This window comes from Stegostoma tigrinum, chromosome 5 (assembly GCF_030684315.1).
Source record: "Stegostoma tigrinum isolate sSteTig4 chromosome 5, sSteTig4.hap1, whole genome shotgun sequence".
Classification (NCBI taxonomy): Eukaryota; Metazoa; Chordata; class Chondrichthyes; order Orectolobiformes; family Stegostomatidae; genus Stegostoma; species Stegostoma tigrinum.
The window spans coordinates 89,089,149-89,106,369 of record NC_081358.1 but is presented as its reverse complement, the minus strand read 5'-3'; the positions used below and the strand labels follow the sequence as shown (position 1 = coordinate 89,106,369).

At 41.8% G+C, this 17,221-nt stretch overlaps 1 protein-coding gene across 11 annotated transcripts in view; it reads left to right on the top strand.

Moving 5' to 3' along the window:
* The window catches only part of runx1t1 (RUNX1 partner transcriptional co-repressor 1), a 96,835-nt gene extending 80,000 nt beyond the window's left edge, over nt 1-16,835 (top strand). For all 11 annotated transcript variants that reach the window (XM_048528718.1, XM_059646125.1, XM_048528714.2 and 8 more), the window contains one exon: nt 13,916-16,835. In XM_048528718.1, the coding sequence (XP_048384675.1) occupies nt 13,916-14,191 (276 nt within the window). In that variant the 3' untranslated portion in view covers nt 14,192-16,835. The remainder of the gene's footprint in view (nt 1-13,915) is intronic.
* The last annotated feature ends 386 nt before the right edge of the window (nt 16,836-17,221 follow it).

The window sequence follows — 17,221 nt, the reverse complement described above, 5'->3', positions numbered from 1 at the left end:
CATCCCTCAAATGAAAAATTTTTTTTAAAAAATCCACTGTGGATAAAAGGAAGCTTCTGGATATGCTACATTTGGATTTCAAGAAGGAATTTGATACGATTGCAGCTCAAATCATTGCAGAAAATAAATGCTGACAGTATAGGGGCTAAATGATTACTGTGGCTGGCAAGAACAGTGCATGTAAATGATCTTTGTCTGATTGTCAGGATGTGATGTGTGGAGAAGAAAAGAAAACAGAATTACAGACTAGTTAGCCTAGCATTGTTAGTGCAGAAAGTGTCAAGATGTGATAACGAAACATTTGGAAAATGTTAGTGGGATTGGACCAAGCCAGATGGGATAATGAAAGATAAATCATGCTTCACAAACCTACTAGAGTTTTTCAAGGATGTTAAACTCGTACAAAATGTAAGGAAGAACTAGTGGAAGAAGTATATTTGGATTTTTAGAAGCCATTTTGAAAGGGTTCCTCAAAAGGTTAGCAGGTAAATTTAAAGCACAGAAGGGAGGAGATATATTATTGGCGTGGATCAAAGATTGGTTAACGGACAGGAAACAGAGTTGGAATAAATGTGTGGCAGGCAGTGGCAAGGTGCTTAAATGTTCTATATAAATGACTTATCTGAAGGAACCAGAAGTTGAGAGTGGGTGAGTGATACAGCTTGAGACTTGGTGGGAGTTGGGTTAAAGTGAGTGTGAGTATTTGGAGAGAAGGTGGAGACAGTTTTACTGGCAGAGTACAGAAGGACATTGACCTAATTCCCAAATTGCTGGGCTTTCCTCCAGGCGGCTGCCACTGCAATGAGCTGGGTGGCACCCTTAGTCCAGGCTTGCTTGATCCAGTGCTGAGGCTTCTTCTCCTGATCGTGGGGGAAGAGGATATCCCAGCTCTACACTACCCCATCCAGCAGGACCACCAGGACTCTTGCCGCAAAGCACAGCACAAATTTCCCTTAGTTACATGTCTGGGGTAAATGTCTAGAAATGGCAGTGCTCCTACAGGCTGACAGTGTTTTTTCAGGTGCACAACAGCCTTTTAAAGATGGCATGTGCCAGTCAGTTCGGTGATATCCCAGTCATAGTGTGTTGCCCCCAGAATGCGGTTAGACTTGGATGGGGAGAGGGTAACAAGTTAACAAGATGAGTTTGATAAGATATAGCGCAAACCATCCAAAACATTCGATGCAACTTGCGCTTTGCCAAAACAATGTAAATTTCAGTCCTTAGGAACGCTCTGCCTCAGAAAGCAGTGCAAGAGTGTCATTTCATATTAAAGAGAGAAGTGAATAGAATCTTGACAGACAGGGGAATCAAGAGTTATTGGTGTTGATGAAATGTGGAATTTGAAACACAATAAGATCAGCCATAATCTTGAATGGTGGACCAGGCTCAAAGTGCTAAATGGTCCACTTCTACTAATTTGTATGCAATGCTCCCTGTGATTTGTGTATTCAGTAAAATGGCTGAGGCCCACATACAGCAGTGATTTCCAAACTGCCAATTGCATGTGCTGCCAAACTAAGTGTAATTGTCACTATTGACCACTTCTGGTCTTGGGCTTGCTAGAGCAGGCAGGAACATTACTTCTGTTTTCTTTGCATTGATTGAAAGCCCAGGTGTTTGTATGCTTTGGAGACCAAGTCTTTGCTACATGGATGTCCAGCTGTCAACCAACCGCTAATGCACAGTCATCAGCAAACAGACAATCGTGAGGAATGCTGTTAGAGATCTTGCCCTTTACCTTGGGATTCTAAGATGCAACACCTTCCTATGCAGTTAATATCTGCTGTTTTGACGTTAGCTTGACCATCATGCATGCTATCAAACAGCATAGTGCTGATAAATATGTTGAAGAAGTTTAGGCTAGATCCTCCTACACTGTTAGAAATAATGAACATACTCAAACACTTATTGTCAAAGCTGTAAAAGCTGTGCCACCCAAGCTGGGTCAAGAACATTACTGAAATCTTTCAGTCTGTGTAGAAGTAAGGAAACATCCCACAAGTATACGAAGATGCCTGCATTGTTCACCGGAAGAGCAGAGATAAACTTTAGAACAAACTGACAGGAATTCATTCCTCTCCATTGCCAGCAAAATCTTCACCAGAATTGTTCTGGAACACTTAGTGCAACATGTTGAGCAGGATCTGCTGCCAGAAAATTGTGGTGGTTCAGAAAAAAAGTCGATGGTTCATATATACGTCATTTTTGGTTAAAATTCTCCAGCAGAACAGAATACTGACCTGACCAAGACTTGAACCCCGTCAGCTGTAAAATGCTTTTGGAAGATAATGGAGAAGTTGGTGGCCTTGAGAAATCCATTGTAATGTTTTGATAGTCCCACGATGATCAGCTCGAATATGCCTTGGATAATAGTGACAATCCAGCCCATCCCAGTAAGTTTAGGCACACTGTAACATTTGCTTACATTTTACAAATTGGTAAAGAGTCTTGAAAGACAGACACAGTTGGGCTTTTCTCCATTTTCAGCTTTAGCAGTTATGGATCTCTAAGTGTACAGTTTAACAAAAATTTAAAAAGGAAGACGCTGCTTCCTCAGGACCATTCTCTATCAATCAAGTTAGTAGCTTTCAAAGATTGTAGCCATCAGTTAAAATGCAACCAAATGCAATTCTATCATGAAGGTCACAAACCTTAGGTAAGTTAGGTAAATTTTCATCCATTTCCAAGGGAAAGCTATAATGTCAAGGAGCCCAGCTTACAAGTTAAAATGAGTGCATCTCCCTGCAATGAATGTACCTAACCAGCTTTTCCAGACCCTCTTTCTTTTGTGTGAGTTCAGTATATTTCTAAAGATGTTGACTTTTTGTAATATGGCAGTGTTTATAGGACCAAAAGCCCTCTGGCGCCTCACCTATATTATCATTCTACGTGGGAACTTTGACTATTGAGCTCAGTGGACATGAAGCCGGATTTTCACACCCTCTGTCTGGATCAAAACAGAGGCGGGTGGACTGTAGAAAATGTTAGGCAGGATCCAATTCTGGGATTCCTGCTCCATTGCTATTTGTAGCAGTCTTTGCTGGCACTGGGCAGCATTATTAATATACAGTTTACACACACTCCTGCCCTTGCTTGCTTAGTGGTGATTTAACTCCACAACTCCCACTCAAATGGTGAGTACATTGGTTAATGGGCATTCCCCTCAGCAATAAGTATACCGTTTTGGATACTGCTGGGGGGATGACCTACCAGAGGAAAGCCATAGCAGTCAGTTCTCTGGTACTGAGCCTGACACTGGCAAAGAAGGGAAGGGGGCAGAATAGAAAAGTACTCGTGGTAGGGGACTCGATAGTTAGGGGAATCGACAGGAGATTTAGTGGTCAGGATCGGGATTCCTGGAAGGTATGTTGCCTCCCTGGTGCCAGGGTCCGGGACATCTCCGATCGGGTGTATAAGGTTCTAAAACGGGAGGGCGAACAGCCAGAAATCGTGTTACATATTGACACTAATGATATAGCCAGAAATAGGATTGAGGATATAAAAAGTGATTTCAGAGAGTTAGGATGGAAGCTGCAAAGCAGGACGAACAGAGTAGTGTTCTCTAGTTTACTACCGGTGCCACGAGATAGTGAGGCGAGGAACAGGGAGCGGGCGCAGCTTAACATGTGGCTACGCAGCTGGTGTAGGAGGGAGGGCTTCAGATATGTAGATAATTGGGATGCCTTCTGGGGAAGTTGGGACCTGTACAAGAAGGACGGGTTGCATCTGAACTGGAAGGGGACCAATGTCCTGGGTGGAAGGTTTGCTCGAGTAGTTCGAGAGGGTTTAAACTAGTATGGCAGGGGGGTGGGAACCTGAGCTGTATACCGGAGGTGAGAGTTGATGCAGGTGAGGCAGTAGCAAGAGGTAGACCAGCTAGTGGGAAGGATTTTCCTGGGAAGGAACCAAGGGATCAGTTAAAGTGTGTTTGCTTTAACGCAAGGAGTATCAGGAATAAAAGTGATGAACTTAGAGCATGGTTCAGTACCTGGTGCTATGATGTTGTGGCCATAACAGAGACATGGGTTTCTCATGGGCAGGAATGGTTGCTGGATATTCCAGGGTTTAGAACATTTAAAAAGAATAGGGATGGGGGGGAAAAGAGGAGGGGGTGTAGCACTACTAATCAGAGAGGGTATCACAGCTACAGAAGCTTCCATTGTCGAGGAAGATCTGCCTACCGAGTCAGTATGGGTGAAAATTAGAAACAGCAAGGGAGTAGTCACCTCATTAGGGGTTTACTACAGGCCCCCCAATAGCAGCAGGGAGACTGAAGAAAGCATAGGTCGACAGATTTTGGAAAAGTGTGGACGTAGTAGGGTTGTTGTAATGGGTGACTTTAACTTTCCTAATATTGATTGGAACCTCCTTCGAGCAGAAGATTTGAATGGAGCTGTTTTTGTAAGGTGTGTTCAGGAGGGTTTCCTAACTCAGTACGTTGACAGGCCGACGAGGGGAGAGGCCGTTCTAGACTTGGTGCTCGGAAACGAGCCGGGGCAGGCATCAGAACTTGTGGTGGGAGAGCATTTTGGTGATAGTGACCATAACTGCCTCACATTCTACATAGCTTTGGAGAAGGAGAGGATTAGGCAAAATGGGAGGATATTTAATTGGGGAAGAGGAAACTATGACACGATTAGACATGAGTTAGGAAGCATGGACTGGGAGCAATTGTTCCATGGTAAGGGCACTATAGACATGTGGAGTCTGTTTAAGGAACAGTTGTTGCGAGTGATGAGTAAATATGTCCCTCTGAGACAGGCAAGAAGGGGTAAGATAAAAGAACCTTGGATGACGAGAGCGGTGGAGCTTCTTGTGAAAAGGAAGAAGGTAGCTTACATTAGGTGGAGGAAGCTAGGGTCAAGTTCAGCTAGAAAGGATTACACACAGGCAAGGAAGGAGCTCAAAAATGGTCTGAGGAGAGCCAGGAGGGGGCACGAGAAAGGCTTGGCAGAACGAATTTAGAGAAAACACAAAGGCGTTTTACACTTATGTGAGGAATAAGAGAATGGTCAAAGAAAGAGTAGGGCCAATCAGGGATAGCATAGGGAACTTGTGTGTGGAGTCTGAGGAGGTAGGGGAAGCCCTAAATGAGTTTTTTGCTTCTGTCTTTACGAAAGAAACGAACTTTGTAGTGAATGAAACCTTTGAAGAGCAGGTGTGCATGCTGGAATGGATAGAGATAGAGGAAGCTGATGTGCTGAAAATTTTGTCAAACATTAAGATTGACAAGTCGCCAGGCCCGGACCAGATTTGTCCTCGGCTGCTTTGGGAAGCGAGAAATGCAATTGCTTAGCCACTTGCGAAGATCTTTGCATCCTCGCTCTCCACTGGAGTCGTACCTGAGGACTGGAGAGAGGCAAATGTAATTCCTCTCTTCAAGAAAGGAAATAGAGAAATCCCCGGCAATTACAGACCAGTAAGTCTCATGTCTGTCGTCTGCAAGGTGTTCGAAAGGATTCTGAGGGATAGGATTTATGACCATCTGGAAGAGCATGGCTTGATCAAATGCAGTCAACGTGGCATTGTGAGGGGCAGGTCATGCCTCACAAACCTTATCAAGTTCTTTGAGGATGTGACTAGAAAAGTTGATGAGGGTCAAGCTGTGGATGTGGTGTATTTGGACTTCAGTAAGGCATTTGATAAGGTTCCCCATGGTAGGCTCATTCAGAAGGTCAGGAGGAATGGGATACAGGGGAACTTAACTGTCTGGATACAGAATTGGCTGGCCAACAGAAGGCAGCGAGTGGTAGTAGAAGGAAAATATTCTGCCTTAAAGTCAGTGGTGAGTGGGGTTCCACAGGGCTCTGTCCTTGGGCCTCTACTTTTGTAATTTTTATTAATGACTTGGATGAGGGAATTGAAGGCTGTGTCAGCAAGTTTGCAGACGACACAAAGGTTGGAGGTGTCGTTGACAGTATAGAGGGCTGTTGTAGGCTGCAGCGGGACATTGACAGGATGCAGAGATGGGCTGAGAGGTGGCAGATGGAGTTCAACCTGGATAAATGCGAGGTGATGCATTTTGGAAGGTCGAATTTGAAAGCTGAGTACAGGATTAAGGATAGGATTCTTGGCAGTGTGGAGTAACAGAGGGATCTTGGTGTGCAGATGCATAGATCCCTTAAAATGGCCACCCAAGTGGACAGGGTTGTTAAGAAAGCATATGGTGTTTTGGCTTTCATTAACAGGGAGATTGAGTTTAAGAGTCGTGAGATCTTGTTGCAGCTCTATAAAACTTTGGTTAGACCGCACTTTGAATACTGCGTCCAGTTCTGGTTGCCCTATTATAGGAAAGATGTGGGTGCTTTGGAGAGGGTTCAGAGGAGGTTTACCAGGATGCTGCCTGAACTGTAGGGCTTATCTTATGAAGAGAGGTTGACTGAGCTCGGACTTTTTTCATTGGAGAAAAGGAGGAGGAGAGGGGACCTAATTGAGGTATACAAGATAATGAGAGGCATAGATAGAGTTGATAGCCAGAGACTATTTCCCAGGGCAGAAATGGCTAACATGAGGGGTCATAGTTTTAAGCTGGTTGGAGGAAAGTATAGAGGGGATGTCAGAGGCGGGTTCTTTACACAGAGAGTTGTGAGAGCATGGAATGCGTTGCCAGCAGCAGTTGTGGAAGCAAGGTCATTGGGGTCATTTAAGAGACTGCTGGACATGCATATGGTCACAGAAATTTGAGGGTGCATACATGAGGATCAATGGTTGGCACAACATCGTGGGCTGAAGGGCCTGTTCTGTGCTGTACTGTTCTATGTTCTATGTTCTAATCTAGCAACTCAGCAAAGTATTTATAGAGAGGCTAACTGGCAACTGTAAATAAATGCAGGCTGAACAGATGGCCATAGATCTGTTTTTCCAGGTACCTTAAATGCTTGGCTGAACTCCAAGTTCAGGACACACAGTATCGACAAAGCTGCAGAGGGGCTTGCAAGCTTTGTTTGATTGACAGCTGTGTTATGTTGCAATGAGTTCAGCTTTCTTTGTGGTTTTTCAATTCCTTATTGGTATTGCCACAAGCTTTAAAGATATGAAGCGAATGAAAACTTCTGGCATTGTTAGAATGAATGGCTATGGCTGATGGACAGTTTTTAAGAGGTTTTAAACTCTGCTTTCGGACTATATTTTTAATGTCTCTGTCTATAATGACAATTTTGCTTCATTTCAAAGACCTGCTAATGGCTTATGGGTTTGTAGTCAGGATTGCATGGGTGTATTTAAAGAATGGAGGGGAGTGGCACATGAGAAGACATCATCCCATACCCCCACCTGTCCATAACAAAAGTATAGAAGACAGTTTTGGACACTGGCTTACAGAATCGAGTCTTGTCTCTTTTAGGAAAGTTCCAGTGTTTTGTGTTTGAGATGTTGCAGCTGAACCTCATTTTTCCTTCACTTAGTCCAGTTATACCTTAAAACGAGGGAAAGCCAAATCATTTCCCCCAACTTTCAAAGGCACCACCATTGCTAACTCTCTGATCATCAGTACGAACAGGACCATCGTTAATGACGAGCATCAAAACCAGGCCTTTATTATCAATACAAATTCGGTATCAATACTATGGCTGTAAGCACAAAACAGCGGTTGGGTATTCAGTAGCAAGTAGATTATCTCTTCTGTACAACATCAAGTTCCTGTGATAGTTTGATTAAACAGCCACCATTCTCTTAGAATGATGCTACTCCAATGATATTCAAAACAAAACTAAGATGTGAACATATTCTATCCAATATCAGCACAAGTACTACGCAGCTCTTCAGCCAGAAGGCAAAGGATGTAAGCTGTTGAGTCACAGACTCCAAAATCTAATTCAGGATATGCCAGTTCCTGCTTTTGAGTGATTAATGCATTTATTCCAGAGGTACTTCAAATAGAAATAGTTCTATAATGCACTAGGACTTCTACTGCAAAATAAATTGCTCCATTTACACTGGAGGATGATTCTCTCAGTGGCACTTTCCGTGAAGAAACAATGACATTTATGTATTCTGATTTTGGATGAACGACGTTTTGCCTGCCTTGAGAATCTTAACAGCCATGAGAACAGTCCGGGAAAGCGAGTTGAATATTCTTCACCTCTGCTGCTACTTTGTGGTAATTTCTGATCTGCTGTGTTTCAAGGTTCCTCAATGAATCTTGGCATGTGTCTATAGACACAGCACACTATGCTTTAGAATCATAGAACCCCTACAGTGCAAAAGCAGATCCTCCAAAGAGCATCCCTGTAGCAGCACATTTCCTATGGCTAATCCACTCAGCCTGCACATTCCTGGACACAATGGGCCAATTTATCATGTCCAATCCACCTAACCTGCACATCTTTGGAATGTGGGAGGAAACCGGAGCACCTGGATGAAATCCACGCAGACACAGGGAAAACATACAAATTCCAAACACAGTTGCCCAAGGATCGAATCAACCCCAGGTCTCTGGCACTGTGAGGCAGCAGTGCTAACCGCTGAGTCACTGTGCTGGCCATTGCATTCTAGTGAAACTGGGATTGTCACCAGCTGCAGCCTTGTAAGGAACTGAAAGGATAATATGACCTTGTTGAGGGGGTGAAGATGTTCATTGATGGTTGCTCAGTGTTCAAGGCCAATATTCATAACTCCCGAAGCTGGAGCAGTCTATATCCAGGTGCAACAAGACATCATCAGCATTCAGGCTTGTTCTGATAATTGACAATAACACTTACGCCACACAAGTGCTGAGCAATGAGTATCTCCAACACAAGAACGTCCACCATTGCCCCTCAGTGGCATCACTATCACTGACACCCCAATATCAATACCTTGAGGCTTACAGTTGGTGAGAAACTTAACTAGACTATCCTTTTAAATGCTGTTGCTACAAGAGCACATCAGGGCTTGTGAATTCTGCAGCCAGATAGCCACCTTCTGCCTCCTCAGTGCTTGTTCTCCATCTGCAAGGTACCAAGTCAGGAGTGTGATGGGATACTCTCCACTTTCCTGGATGGGTGCAGCTCCAACAACATACAAGAAGCTCAACGCCTTCCAAGCATCCTGACTTGGACCTAAAATGCTGCTCCTTCATTGTCACTGAATTAGAATCCTGGAATTCCCTACCTAGCAGACTGCAGTGGTTCAAGGAGACAGCTCACCACTACCTTCTCAAGGCAAATACAGATATGTTTCAATAGAGTAGATGGACACATGGTATTCTTTCTGGTGAGTGGATTAATAGACAAAAATTATGGATTCAAAATAATGAAAAATAATCTAAGAGGACATGAGAATTTTCTTTCAGTGAGTTGTCAGGGATTTGAATGCTCTTCTTGAAAGGATCATGCAAACTGGTTCCTGGAATAAATGCCGACCTAGACAGCAATATCCACATCCTGTGAATGAATTATGCAAGGAAATATGTACTGCCCAGATGCTTCAAGATGGGTTTAATGTGGGAAGATTTATTCAAATTAGATATTTTATTAAATCCACTGGATCTATTCATTTGCAGTTCATTCTGTTTTTCCTTTTTGCAGATTTTGCCCAATTTAAAGCTGATTCCTTGAGTTATTTTAAAGGGCGTTGGTATGATACTTCTCGGATGAGGAATAAACAGGGCTAAACAGAAAAAAAGCGAGGATTCAGACCAAGCACAACTGCTCGTTTATAGAGCTAGTACATGTACATGGGCCAAATTGCTTATTTCTATATTTCTTTGCTGAAACATAAATCAAACTCCCACTGTTGGCATTTATTCTGATTAAACACACAACCATTTTGTTGATTGAGCTAAACAGACCCTAAATGAAGTAGTATTCTTTGGCATAGCGTATACACAACAGTGACTCAGACAGCCTACTCTTCATCCCTCTATGTTGTGTACATGTGTAAGGTGATCTATAAATTTACAGAAATGTGCTATATAGCATTCACATTGCTATGCTGTTGCAGTGATATCCGAGCATGACGTGACTGCAGAGAGGCATCACACTAATGGGCAAAAGTATAGGTTCCCACAAGCACTAAGATAATCAAATAAATGAGACCAAAATTCCTCTGTTCTCTCATCTACCTTAGAAGGTAAATGAGTTGTTTGTTTAAACTCCCATCCAAGTGGCTGCACCTCAACCAGTATTCCTATTACAAGAATATGGGTTCAAATCTTACCACATCTCTTGAACCAATGTTTTCTGAATTAAAAATGAGCATGCTACAACTGAGCACAAAGCATTGTACAGCAAACGGCACTGTAGAATCGCTGGTTTTGTAGATGTGGATAAAATGAGAATGATGACCTTCAAAGTTGTGTTCAGTGTAAAGCTGTTGCCACTTGGCAAGAAGGTCTAGAGCTCAAACTCTGACCCTGTCACAGTAATGCCATCAAGCCTGTCATTAAAATATAGCTTTTCTATTGCATTCCCCTTTCCCATCAATTTCTGTGATAGTCAAGTCCCAGTGCTGTTTAAACTTGTATCAAATAAAATTGCTGCTCTTCATGCTTCACTGATCTTAGATACACTGTGAAGGGGTTTACTTTGGCACAAGTATAAGATTTACGGCAGGCTGTAAGGTGGATCTATGCCAATGATGGAGCCTTGATTAGAGGAGGACAGAGGTCTTATCTTCACTGATTAGCCCCTCCTTAGAGTAAACATTTCTGTAAACTGTAGAGTTTAAACTTGGTTGTGCCTATCTTTCCTGAGAGTCAGAACGTGATGAGTTTAAGTTCACAGCAGAAGTTGAGATCTCTATTATTCTGAATATGCATCGCTTAACTAGAATGCATTCCCTCCAATAAGATGTTAAACCTAAATGTTATTTACCTTTCCAAGTGGATACCCAAATGAATTCTCCAACATTTTGGCAAATGTCGTCTATTGTTGAAAAAACACCAGCAAAGACAGTTAACAAAGTGTGGAGCTGGATGTACACAGCAGGCCAAGCAGCATCTCAGGAGCACAAAAGCTGACGTTTCAGGCCTAGACTCTTCATCAGAGAGGGGGATGGAGAGAGGGTTCTGTAATAAATAGGGAGAGAGGGGGAGGCGGACCGAAGACGGAGAGAAAAGAAGATAGGTGGAGAGGAGAGTATAGGTGGGGAGGTAGGGAGGGGATAGGTCAGTCCAGGGAGAATGGACAGGCCATGGAGGCGGAATGAGGTTAGTAGGTGGGAAATGGAGGTGTGGCTTGAGGTGGGAGGAGGGGATAAGTGAGAGGAAGAACAGGTTAGGGAGGTGGGGACGACCTGGGCTGGTTTTGGGATGCAGTGGGGGCGGGGGAGATTTTGAAGCTTGTGAAGTCCATGTTGATACCATTGGGCTGCAGGGTTCCCAAGTGGACAGTAACCCTACCTCTAGCCAGAATGCCTGGGTTTGGGTTTCACCCAATTTGGATGTAAAGGAGAGTTAGCCAGGAGATGGCTGTATTATGTGGTGGAGATTTTGTATGGTATGATTGGTTGAAATAAAACTGTTTGAGGATGTGTATGCCCGGACTCGAGATGAAAGCATTTATCTAATAGGTTATAATCCTAAATACATTTCAAAAGGTATCATTTTCATTGGAGTGCCTTTGCATGCCTTGAGATGGCAATGACTCTCCGTACGCACAAGTTTTGTTCTTTTGTCTATTGACCCATTTATTTGAGAATCTGACAAGAAAAGAATGAATGTCTGAAATATCGAAGAAGCTTGCGTCTCATGTGAGACTTGAACCATGTAGCAGAGAAATATCTATGGTACAAGCTGTTGGTGTGAGATAATTGATACAGGAAGGCATTACCCACTGGCTGGGAATATAGAATCATATTCATACATTCAGAGCTTAGCTTAGCTTGTTTATAACTGCACTGGGTTTGGATATTTAAAAGCTTTGATTAGGCAGGTGATGGCAGTACGCCTGTTTTTCATGAGCTGCCTTGCCAACCATTTCTTTCAGAGGGTGCTTGCTATTCTTTTTTTAATTCGCTTATGACATGGGCATCACTGGCGGAGCTAGCATTTATTGCCCATCCCTAGTTGCCTTGAGCAGGTGATGGTGAGATGTCACCTTAAACCGCTGCAGTCGACCTGCAGTAGGTGGATGCACAATATTGAGTGTTCAAGTTGTTTAGTATTGGCCTCTTTGTGGTTTAAAACCATACTTAAAGTCAGTTTGAAAATGGGAGGTGACATTGATAAGTCAATGCACAAACCATTACAGATGGAGCTTAAGCATATATACATTTGTAAAGTCAGATCACAGGCAGATATATTGTGAACTTTCTTAGTATTGAGAAGCTAGGGGATGTGAAATGGTTGAGCAGGTGCCCATCTATCCATCTCCCCAAAATTTAGCGTGTAAGTGAAAAAACAAAAGAAAACCCCTTTAGGTAAGTGTTTTTCTTAAATTGGAAATAGCAATTGTGTTCCTGCAAGTTAAGATAAGTCCATGATTCACTAATAAAAGCAACATTGTCCATTTATAGACCCATCTGAAAATGAAGTGTGCCATGATTCAAAGGACTTACTGATGTTTCCCATACCCTCCAACACGACAGCCTCAACTTTTCAAGTGCTGCTCACTATTTTTCAGGACAAAACGATCAAGTACCTTTACCAGTGTGAAAATGTTTCTGTATTGTAATGTCTTTTTACATGGTCTTAGAAACATTTCGATGAAGAAGCCATTGTTCACACCCTAACTGTGTTACCGTATAATCTGTCGCTGATTCACAACCAGCATCTGTCAGGATGCATTTTGCTGATGCTTTATTTTGAAACCAAGTTGCATACACTGTACCAGTTTTAGAGCTATGTTAAGCAGCTTGAATGAAATTCTACAAATGTAAGTTGTTTGCTTTCAAATATTTACCATCCTGACTGGTTGTTCTGTGGCAAAGGAACAGAGGAGAGATGCTTAATCATCTCTTACTTAATTTGGATCAGCTTGATCACCCTGAATGCAATCTCTGAGTGAGAAGGGGAAAGAGGAGGATCAAATCTGATTCTGGCCTTGGGAGGAGCAGACATTTATTTAAAATTTAAAAAAAAATAAGATTTCAGCATTTCCGCCCTTTTGAATAGTTATGATGTGGAGAAGGTATTTAAAGGGTTACAATAATTGCTTCTTCCTGTGTTAATGGTTTTACCATACATCTGCGTTTAATCTGACAGAAACTGATATGTTGGCAATTAATTTAAGTATTCACTCAGTTATAGACTGCCATCATCATTCCATTTTCAGAGCGTGTGCTCAGGCTGTGTCTAAAATGAATAGCTTCCCTTACAGAATTCGTCAGCAATGTTTAAAGTATTTAAATACCTGTGAACAGAGATTTTGTGATTAGCCAACTGATCAAATAACTGTATAATAATTCTTTGGCACAGTTATTTCAGAACTGAATAGCACTCTTTAAAGTATAAGAATTCCACAACTAGACTTCTAATTTACAGGATCTATCCAGTTCTAATACTATTTGCAGTGCCGCTTAATGTACCATCTTCACGGTAAACCGCAAGACACCATTGAGCTGTCCATCATCTCAAAAACAGTGAAAAGAATCCAGTAGCTATTTAGCATACTATTTATAGGAACTTGCTTAGACTATTTATTTTGACATGTAATTAACTTTATCCTGAGATGGCAGTTTCCCACAGTGCTTTGGAACTGGGCACTTCTTCGAGCACAACCTCTATCATAATACAGTCGTGGTGACAGCGTTGTACATCAGAAGCTGTACCTTATTTCCTAGAAGAGATGTGTGCTATTTTTGTGAGCTGGAACCACCCAAGATGCTGATTGGCAAATAAACATGAGTTTTTCTGCTGTGTACAGCTTTCCTCGTTCGTAGTACGTTTGAGAATCTTTCTGCTTTGTACAGCTTATTGGGTATTGGCTTTTCTGGTAGACTTTCAGTTGCTTCTAATGTTGTACTTATGTTGCCTTGTTTCTTCCCTCCACAGAGTTGTTGGAACTGTGGACGCAAGGCCAGCGAGACCTGCAGCGGTTGCAATACAGCACGATACTGTGGTTCATTTTGCCAGCATAAGGACTGGGAAAAGCACCATCATGTGTGTGGACAAACCCTTCAAGCTCAGCAACAAGGTGAGGCAGCCACAGCCAGCTCATCTGTAACACCCGGCAGTGAGGCAGGAAGCCCTGTGGGGACACCACCAGCAACCACCTCCAGGTCAACCACCCCTGCCACTCCATCAACCATAGAAACAACCCCCCGCTAACAACACAAATTTTCCAGTCACAAGACGATGAAAAGGAAGAAACAAAAAGACTTACACTATCGAAGGAGAAAATAATCTGGGAGTAGTAGTGAGTTACGAAGGCCAATAACGGGTCATGCTTACTTACTATGAAAAAACAAAGATGTTATTTGTTCACCTTTTTCCTTGTTTGTAAAACTGCAGAGAAGGCAGAGAGCATTGCAAAAGTAGATTTGACCTCTTCCCTTGTTATTTTTCCAGTAGCTCGGATTAAAACTAGGTAACCTCATAAACAGATGCTTTATCAAACAGCAGACCAAGGGATTGCTAATTACTGTACAAAGCAAAAATGCTAATATTAAAGGACACATTGTTCTTTTCTACAATAATGAAAAAGAAATCTCTTGCTAAACCCTCAAGGGCACATGCGTTGGCTACAGCATAGACATTTTAACAAGAAGATGAATGGCATTCATGGGTTACCGACTGAACTCTGAAGACCTGCAACAAAATGTGCAGCTGTGCAGCAGATTGGAAGGAAGCACAGATGTTCATCCTTTCCTCAAAGAAAACAATATCCAGGTCAACAGAATGAAGAATTGAATCCGTTTTTTGCTGTGGGATGTATGAATACAACAACAAAAGAAAATGCCATAATAAGAGGCTTTCAGTCCTAATGAGAAACAGCCTGTATTTGATTTGCATTTTTTGGCAGTCACTGTGTACCAGCTGCCCTCAATAGAGCATTTCTACACTTTTACAAGGTTCCACATAGTAAGACAATCAGGTCTGTTCCTGCTCATTTTTTTTGATAATGAAATGGTGGCTACAGCACTGGCCCACTCTGTGTTTCCACTCCATCTGTTCAGATTTGAAGTAGTTCTCTTGGTGTTAAAACACTTCTGTCCTGTGAGGTTCCCTATGGTGTTCTTGTAAATGTGTTGGACAAACGTGAAGATCCATTGTAGCTAACCATGCCCACATTTAGTCTATTATTCCTAGTTGGTGATAGACCTGTATCTTTCTATGCTGCTTTTATATCTGTATGTATTTAGTGATATTTCTCTGGTAGTTCCCACAATGGAATTTTTTTGTTGTCCTCAGATGAAAAAGAAAAAAAAGAGCTATCTATCTGAGCTGCTATTTCACTCTGTATAGAATTTCTAAGACTTAGCATGCGTCACGGAATGCTAACATATTGGTGTTTTGTAAGAGGGATGTACATAAATGTACTTGCACTGTCACAATGACTCCCTAGGCATGCTTATTTGGGCAACTCTTAATATGCTAGAGCCATTTCACAGAGTTAGCTATAGGTTAGGGTAGCTGTGAATGTCATTTCTTTGACAAACTGGTCACTACTACTAGTGACATTTTATATAATGAGATCATTACAAGAGGACAGTGCATGCATATCACTGCGAGGTCATTAAGTATTGCTGATTTTAAAAAAAACTTTTATCTTTAAAAATAAACTCCAAATGCTGAGGTGTAGATTGACAGCTTTAACACTGCTGAATGCCAGGTATTAACAGTATTAAAAAAGGGAAGTCAGCCAAAGACTGATCCGACGGACCAAAATCAGAAAAAAAAAAGCACCAATAATTGTTTCAAAGCAGTCAGCAGGTTAAACGATTTCAGCAAGTTTCAGTAAATCCATTGTATAATCCAAAAACCAGATGTCATACACGTATATATCGGATGCTGTGATGTATGTGAAAACAGCACTGTTTTATTAACACTAGTGTGTGAAAGGATTAGTGCATCACATTACTGATCTACTTACTTTAATTCAGGGCACCCTGTGTAAACCAATTCTCAGAGTTCTTCTCTTTTCTCCTGTTTTGCTACAGACTCCTCAGTGGCAAAGTTTCACTCTACCTCTGACAGCATGTATATTGCACCAGTAGCTAAACTAACTGGTATAGTCAAACCAAATGGGCACAAGAGAACCAGGAAACCAAAAGTAAGCTCATACAGCTGCAAACCATATCACTACTTGGTAACAATGCAGACCTCATACCTGAACTTTTGTTAGTTTCCTTTTAAGCTTGTCACTTATACAGATTATGTGAGAGTATAATTTGTAGGTATAAACGCATTAAAAAAATTGACTTCATTGATTACAGTTTAAAGGTTGGTTGCTGATAGGAACGGGGGGGGGTTCTCTCTGTTGTGAGATGTACTTGTGACAGGATCACCTGTCTTTGTTGTGTAGGTGCATGTTGTGGAACAAAAATTGGGGGAAAAAAAAAGCAAAGGCCGGTTAACTTATGCAAAGCATGCCTATGCCTGGAATACTTAAGAAAGGGACTCCATATTGTCTGGTTTCTAAAAAGGACAAAAAATTGGAGAATCTGAAATGCAGATTTAAGTAAAATTTTGGTTCTGCAACTTTATTGTGAAAGTTGTTGTGCAATACTTAATTCAGACATGTACCACAAGTTAACGGTAGACTAACTTTTTGGGGGGTGTCTAGACATCATGCTTTTGTCAGCATATTTCTGAGCTTTTAAGTCTACTATGTCTAAACTGTGGTTCCTTGATTATCTTTTTTTTTCTTTAGTTGGACTGTAACGTATGGTCTGTCAACCTGTGAATCTTTAAAGTATGATTCAGGTATTGTTGTATTCCTTACTGTGTAATAAAAATTTTAATATCTGTATTCACCAAAGGTTGTGGTTCTTTGTGTGCAGTTGGTGTGCTACTTTAGTATTACTCTTTTGGGTATTTTGGTAAACTACTTTTCTAGGTTTGACACAGTCCACTTGCACGTAAAACACAACAGATTGTAAAGGTTTCTGCATATTAATTAGTAATCTAATAAATTTGCAAGTAGAAACAAAAGTCACCTGAGATTTCTGGTACAGATTTTAATTAGAAATGAAGCTTTGAAGAAGATTCTTGTCCTTTTCAAGCTTTCTAGGCAGCCTTCAGAGGTTTGAATGTCACAACAATAATGACTCTCCTTGTGGGTCACATGCATCAATAATTGTGCAGCGTACTGACAGCGGTGTACTACCCATACGAAATGGAGGTGGGTTCGCTCAG